Consider the following 8,429-nt stretch of genomic DNA (forward strand, 5'->3'; position numbering starts at 1 on the left):
ATCAAATTTTCTTAGTCTTTTGCTTGATCATTGTTTTTGAACAAATCCTCGAGGGAACGATACTCTACTCATTTTATATTACTTGCTACGACCCGTGCACTTGTGGTGAGCAATAGGTAACAACCCGTATAATGCTACACTGAATGTCTCATGGTGCTAGTCCAACCATATGGATTTTACACTTATATATCTCCACACACAAACAACTCCACATATCCTAGGTGAACTCCCACCCCCTATGATCATGTTCTTTCACAACTTTCACTACTTATACACCTTTCCACAATATATATATATATATATCCATTAAAATCAATAACTTTTCAAATTCATTTCACAATGTAAAATTAGTTAATAAACATAATAAACTATATAGTTACCTCAACCTTTCTATTTGATAGAAAGAGTTACCCATGTAACTTTAACCCTATTCTAGCTCCTTCCTCATAATTTGTGCATCACACACTATAATCTACACAGAATTGGCATTCAGAGTTAATTTCTGTATTGACCAAAAGTGCCAATTTTCATATTTAAACACTCAATCATTATTAAATCCACATTTCACACTTGATTATGTACATTACCACTGATCACCCTTCATTTTAAGCTTTAACATTTTCTAGCAATTTTCTCTCACTACTCTCTATATTAGGGCAATTGTTGCCTAGAGCTTCAAAACTTTATCGTTTCGACTACAAGTAATCATAAAGCACTAGTTTAGTTCCAAAGAACCTTTTTATTACTATTGGGTAAGAAATCAACTCCTTAAAACTCTTAAATTCACTTTCTCATTGGTTAAAACTAAGTAAAAATAAGATACATTTAGAGGTTAAGGTAGTACGTGACTTACTCGATAAGTAATGAGTCGGAGACACTATCCTTACTCCTCATTTAGCTTACCCTAGCAGATTCTTTTCTCTTCTCCACACCAAACCTCTCCTCCCATGATTCTCCCTTTTGTTTTTCAAGTTACACATGTCCCTATTAATCTGATTTCTGCTCCATGCGCCACGGCATGTGGCACAGTGAGGGAAATCCTTACCATGCTCACATGCTCTGCTTCAGGACTCCGCTCTTCTACTCATATTTGTTCATATAACATCCCAATAAGTCAATATAATAAGTTACCACTCAGAACCCTAATCCCACATTAAATCACTAATTCATCCCTAATTAGTCATTAATGTAGGATTAGAAATTTGGGTTGTTACAATCTTAGCCCTTGTCATTCATTTCACTACATAATTATATGTAGGGGCTAAGATTTACATAATCACCCTAAATCTCTACAATTTCACATATCCACTACTTATAACCATTCAAAATAGGCATGTAAGTCCTATGACAACTTATTTACACAATGTCCACTAAAAGTTTAGTTCATAGCACAAACTCAAAGTTTTCCACAGTAACGGCACAGCTATGTCGGTCTAAACTCATTCTCCTTGCCCTGCTCACTATTGGAACCTGTAAAAATGTGATCACGGGGGTGAGATAAAAATCTCAATAACAGAATAAAGAAAGTATAACTTAATATACAATTAAACATAACACATAACATATATTTTACTTTAAATCTCATCAATACATTTCACCACTTTGAAACTACAATCACCGTATTTCATCACTTTTCAATACTTTACTAACATACAGCATGATCGCTATTGACCGAACCTCCAAATCAACCCAACTTGAAACCATAGGCTTGACGTAGACCAATATACACTCTCATTAGTTTTGAACTCACCTTCAATGGTAGAATCACCTAACTAAAGGTGTTCTATCATACTTTCGGACTATGGTTTCTCCTAATACACACAATGCGTGTCGTTGACTCTAAAACTACATCATATTGATACTAAGGAGTCTAGATCTCTAACATTGCACCTTAATAGGCACTAAGGAGATAATCTCCAACACCACACCTCAAAATACACTAAGAAGATATAATTCTCCAATATCGCACCCTGTCGGGTACTAAGGAAAATAATGTCATATGGTCTTTCACTACACTCCACACTATGGGTGAACTCCCACCCCTATGATTTTGCTGTAAACAAGTTCTCATTCACCACTATAAACATACAAACAAACAAACAAACATACATACATACATACATAGATACATACATACATACATATATAATTGCACAATATCACGTTTTGTTTAATCAAAGTTCATTTCCATTTGATAACCATGCAATGATGTAAAACATGCTTATTTTTAAACTGTTTCATGCAATAAGCATACTCCTACACAGTTACAATAAATAGTCAAACAGAGAAAGTTATTTAGCTACCACAATCCTTCTATCACAAGAAAGGTTACCCGTGATACTTTCTTAATCGCTACTCATCTCTACCAAGTTCTTTCTCACTCTACGTGAGGATTAAGCCAATTTACACACAATTAGTATTATTAGTCAATTGATCAAATTGACCAAAAATACTTATTTACTACTCAATGCTACAATTACCGTTCTTTCACTTTCACTTATCCATTATAAGTTATTCATCACTCGATTACCACTTTATATCAATTTAAATGATCTCATTCCCATTTTATACTGTTTCGACCCTAAACTTTAATTGAATTAGGGATAAATTGAGCTTATGGGTTCAAAGCTCTATTACTCAACTCAAAACCAATTACAAAACTTTATTTTAACTCCCAAGAACCTTTTTATTACTATAAGGTAAGAAATTAACCCTTTAATTTCCCCAATTCAATTTCTTTATAACTCATACTAAGAGAAATTATAGTAAAATTAGAGGTAAGAATCGTTTGAAGCTTACTCGATAAGCTACTAGTCAAAAATTCCTTCTAATACCCCAAAAATGCTTGCCCTAGCTGCCATGGCCTTGTTCTCCTCTCTCTTTCGTGTTTTCTCTTCTTTCCTCTCTGCCCTCACCAGCTGATCTGACTTTTAAGGTCATTTTCTAGAACATGCACCATGGCGCAAGCAGTATTAGCCGCGATGCATGGCATAGTGAGGAAAATCCTCACCCCACGCACACGCTTTACTCCAAAACGTGGTCCTTCCACCCATATCTATTCATTTAACATCCCAACAACACAAATCACCAATCAATCATCCCAACCTTTGATCATTTACTAATTACTAACTTAACCCTGATTAATAACTAATAGTAGGATTAGAAAAATTAAGATGTTACATTATGTCCCAAACTATCAACTAAATAAACATTATCAATGCATGGAGAGTTGAAAGATTTTTTACCAAGCTTACCTATATCAAGAATTCTACCTTCCTCATTGTTTCCAAAAGTGACAGCCCCACTATCTTTAGTTTCTACCATGTATAGGAACATTGAGCTATTAACAGTCATGTATTTGGAACAGCCACTGTCTAGATACCATTTTTTATTTGTGACTCTTCTTATTACCTGCACAAATGTTAGGTTTTTTAGGTACCTAAATCTATTTAGGTCTTGATAAGTTAGTAGGCCCTTTTAGAACTCACTTTATATTTTCACTCAACTCTTGCTTCGTATGGATACATGACTTATTCATGTGTCCTTTCTTGTTACAATGAGAATAAGTGGACCCAGGTGAGTTGGTTATAGTGGCAAGAACAAAGTTCTTATAATACTTTGTTTTTGTTTAGGTTTGTTGCCTAATCTAGCTTTATCAAAAACACATGGTGAATTAAAGGACATGGTGCATGTCCTATATGTGAAAAGGACACTCACTCAATATGGTTGGATCATTGTAAAAAAAATGTTTATATGGGATATCGTAGATTCTTAATTACCTTGAATATATCATTAGAGGAAGTGGTGAGAAGCTTTCAATGGTAACTTCAAAGAAGGGAAACTGCCTAGGCCCTTGACAGGCATGAATATGTTTGAAAAGGTGAAAGACCTTGACAACTATATTTTTAGCAAACCTGTTGCAAAAAATGCTGCGACAAGTAGTTGGAAGAAAAATTTGATTTTTTTTATCTACCATGTTAGAAGTCCTTACATGTCAAACATTTTCTTGATGTGATGCATATAAAAAAATGCCTATGACAGTGTCATTGGGACGTTGCTCCAGTTGCTATGAAAAAGTAAGGATGGTATTAAGTCATAATCTAAGTTTTATTTTTTTTAAGAAATATGTCATTCTTAATACCTTGCAATGCATGATAAGTATTTTATTAATTATTTCTTTAATTTCTTAACGTGTAAGATACCTCAATTTTATTAAGACTTTCAAAGTTTAAATTTTTTAGAAAATATTGGATTTTGATTGTTATTAATCCTGTAGCTATTCCTCTACCTATACTTTATTACCTCGATCTTTTATATGGAGGTATACCAATAGATCAGCCTAATATGTTGAGGTTATTTAATAAGTATTTATATTTATAAGAATAATTTTACATATTCATATATATTTGCACCTATGATCATTAATTAATTTTCGTTGTTTTGGTAGGCATCGAATAGTTTTCAGGATCACAAAGAACTCTCCTTTTCCAAAAATAAAGACTTCTCAAAGACTTAATAATGGACAAATATTATGGTATATTTATACATGAAGATTTTATTGAATTATAAAAAAAATAAATCTATTTGCTTCATAAATTTACATTACCTTTTGGTAATTTTTTAGTCCTCTTTCCAACCAAATGATAATGATTGTGGGTACTACATAATGAAATTCATAAAGGATGTGATTACTCATGGTCAAACTTTTGCCCAATTTGAGGTATGAAAATTTATTTAATTTTATTTAGTTTTATTTGGATTTGATAATTTTTAGTTATATATGGTTTTTTGTTTTAATACATTTTGTAATATTATGAGGATATAAAATGTTTAGAATATAGTGATGAGTAAATTTATGATCTAATTGAGAAGTGATCATCATTGTTTTGAATTTAAGACGCCAAAACACTGATAATTGTTAAATAAGTTTGCAAGATTAGAGACTGCTAGATATGTTGACCTACTCAGGGAAATTAGAAATATAGTTATAAACTACTTTATTGTATTGCAAATATATGTTGTGTATCTTTTCATTGTATAGCTAGATTATTTGCAAATTGTTGGACTGGTTATATATTGTTGGATTTGTCATTCTGGTGAAATATTTAGGTGTACAAAATTTTGTAAAATTTATTTTAAAAAAATACATTAGGTGGCATTTCTTCCATAAAACACCACCTATGTTCTTTTAATTTTTTAAAAAATTATATCAAAGAGGTGGTGTTTCCAAACTATAGAAATGCTAATAGAGGAAATGCCACCTCTATTGAATTTTTAATTTTTAAACAAATATTATAGAGGTGGTATTTGTACTTATTGAAAATGACACCTCCACTGAGGATAGGGGTGACATTTCAATCAGAAGTAAACACCACACCTCTCTTAGTTTTTTTTAAATAAAATCAAAGAAGTGGCATTTGCAAAAGAAAACGCCCTCACGCTTACATTAGTCTTATGATGTTTCAATAATTGATGAAATGCCACCTAATATTTATTATAGCATTAAATCTTATAGCATTTTATAAATGCTATAAAATTAAAACTTTAAATGTCACCAAATACTATCTTTGTGGTAGTGATATAATAGAGTTTGAGGAATAGACTGTATATATATATATATATGAGAGTAATCTTATATTTTCCTATTTACTAATAACATTTTTACTGTTTAAGTGAAGGTTTGATCACTGTCAATCATGGAAAATAAAATAGGGAGAATGGCAAATATATCATAGAAGTGGTGTTTGTACTTATTGAAAACGGAACCTCTATTAAGGATAGGGGTGACATTTCCATCAGAAGTAAACACCACACCTCTCTTAGTTTTTTTTAAATAAAATTAAAGAAGTGGTGTTTGCAAAAGAAAACGTCCCCACTCTTACATTAGTCTTATGGTGTTTTAATAATTAATGAAATGCCACCTAATACCTATAATAGAGTTTGAGGAATACACTGCATATATATATGTGTGTGTGTGTGTGTGTGAGAGCAATCTTATATTTTCCTACTTACTTATAACATTTTTTCTGTTTAAATGAAGGTTAGATCACTGTCAATCATGGAAAATAAAATAGGGAGAATGAGAATTAAGTCACAGAAGAGAACATTAATAATAGTTAGGTTTTCGATAATTTTTTTTTGAAGAATCAATTGTAAATAATTGTAAATTTAAATGTTCAAATTGAAAATACAATATTTAAATTTTAAATTCAAATTCCTATTAATTTATAACTATTTGAATTGAAATTTATAGTTTATTTTAAAAAAAATTTATTGAGAACTTAACTATTATTCATTTATTTTTGGACTTTATTGTCATTCACTCCATAAAATAGAAGGCTGTTGGCCACCAAAAACGTCGTATAATGTTAGATAAATAAAAAGGCAACAACCACCTAAACAACATCTTTCTCCCTTTCATTTAGGCGCCCTTACTTAAATCTCTCAAAGAATATATCAACGTGAGAGGCTCAACTCAACTATGGAAACTAATCAGATAGCACCCCCACAATCTCTCTCTCCTTGACTACCAACTCCCTTCTCCATGGCAGATCACCGGCCTTCTCTGCCAGCACCACCACCAAAAGGCTACAAATTAACAGCCTCTTCAATCTCCTACGCCAAAAGCACCACCATGAGTATTTCCACATTCTTGCAGCTTCTCAAATGGTGCACCGCAACATCGCCTCCTTCTTACATCCTCAAGAACGTTTCCCTCACTGCCTATCCCTCCCAGATCCTCGCCATCGTGGGCCCAAGTGGCGCCGGCAAGTCCACCCTACTTGACATCCTGGCCGCCCGCACTTCAGCCACCTCCGGCAGCCTTCTCCTCAACTCCTCCCCCTTCAATCCTTCCTCCTTTCGCAAGCTCTCTTCTTACGTCCCACAACACGACGCCTGCCTCCCCCTCCTTACCGTGGATGAGACCTTCGCCTTCGCAGCCCGCCTCCTCCAGCCCAAGCCCTTCGACACCTCCTCTCTTCTCGCCGAGCTTGGCCTCAGTCACTTAGCTCACACCAGGCTCGCCGATGGGCTTTCCGGTGGGGAGCGAAGACGGGTCTCCATCGGCCTCAGCCTCCTCCACGACCCTGTCGTGCTGCTTTTGGATGAGCCCACCTCCGGCCTTGACAGCACTGGTGCTTTCAACGTCATGCAGATTCTGAAATCAATCTGCGTTTCTCGTCACCGAACCATTGTGCTATCTATTCACCAACCAAGCTTCAAGATTTTGTCTGTCATTGATAGAATCTTGCTTCTCTCAAAAGGATCAGTAGTTCACCATGGAAGTCTTGCTTCGCTTCAGAGTTTTCTTCATACAAATGGCTTCTCTGTCCCTCCTCAGCTCAACGCCTTAGAATATTCCATGGAAATATTGAGCCAACTAGATGAGCTTGAACCCATGAACGACACTACTGATGAAGATCACAGTCGCGCAAGTTCTCCATCTCAAAATTTAACCACCACTTTACCTTCAAGAAAGATGATCCGATATAGGAGCTCAAGAGTCCATGAAATCTGCGCTCTGTATGGCAGATTTTGGAAGATCATTTACAGAACAAAGCAGTTACTTCTGACCAACACAATAGAAGCACTTCTCGTAGGCCTTGTCCTTGGAACCATTTACATCGACATAGGCTTCGACAAGGAGGGCATCGAGAAAAGGTTCGGTCTTTTTGCTTTCACTCTCACTTTCCTTCTTTCTTCCACCACCGAAACGCTTCCGATCTTCATCGGAGAGAGACCGATCTTACTTAGAGAAACATCAAGTGGGGTTTATAGGCTATCATCTTACATCATTGCCAACACACTCGTTTTCTTGCCATACTTACTCGCAGTTGCTATCATCTACTCTATTCCAGTCTACTTCTTAGTGGGTTTGTGTGCTTCTTGGCTTTCCTTTGCTTACTTTGTTTTAGTCATTTGGCTCATAGTTCTAATGGCTAATTCATTCGTCCTCTTCTTAAGCTCTATTGCGCCTAACTACATTGCTGGCACTTCGCTTATGACTGTGCTTCTTGCTGCGTTTTTTCTGTTTTCCGGTTATTTCATCTCCAAGGACAGCTTGCCCAAATACTGGTTGTTCATGCATTTCTTTTCTATGTACAAGTACGCTCTTGATGCTCTTCTCATCAACGAATACTCTTGTTTGGTTACGAGGTGTTTCATATGGTACGAACAAAATGATGGAGAGTGTATGGTTACAGGAAGCGATGTGATGAACAAGAGAGGACTCAGCGAGGCAGAGAGATGGACTAACGTGTATGCATTGCTTGGTTTCTTTGTGTTGTATCGGGTGCTTTGTTTGTTTGTTTTGATCAGAAGGGTTTCCAGATCCAAAAGTTAGAAATTATGTATAGCATGACATTATGTGTTTATTTATCTAATTTTTTAATCAAGTTGTTTCAATTCAGTAACAGCTTCTTCTGTTT

The 8,429-nt window shown here is 34.9% G+C and overlaps 1 protein-coding gene across 3 annotated transcripts; it reads left to right on the plus strand.

Annotated features, from left to right (window-relative positions):
• The first annotated feature begins 6,412 nt into the window (after nt 1-6,412).
• Nucleotides 6,413-8,429, plus strand: LOC129322287 (ABC transporter G family member 8-like). 3 transcript variants are annotated; one of them, XM_054968537.1, is made up of 3 exons: nt 6,413-7,662; nt 8,062-8,106; nt 8,205-8,429. In XM_054968537.1, exons 1-3 carry the CDS (start codon nt 6,545-6,547, stop codon nt 8,254-8,256), a joined length of 1,215 nt encoding a protein of 404 aa, XP_054824512.1. In that variant the 5' UTR covers nt 6,413-6,544; the 3' UTR covers nt 8,257-8,429. The 3 variants fall into 3 exon arrangements, with proteins under 3 accessions (XP_054824512.1, XP_054824508.1, XP_054824499.1); XM_054968533.1 differs by having other exon boundaries at nt 6,413-8,106; XM_054968524.1 differs by having other exon boundaries at nt 6,413-8,429.

This window comes from Prosopis cineraria, unplaced genomic scaffold (genome assembly GCF_029017545.1).
Source record: "Prosopis cineraria cultivar Desert tree isolate PC_DT_omini unplaced genomic scaffold, ASM2901754v1 PC1, whole genome shotgun sequence".
Taxonomy (NCBI): Eukaryota; Viridiplantae; Streptophyta; class Magnoliopsida; order Fabales; family Fabaceae; genus Prosopis; species Prosopis cineraria.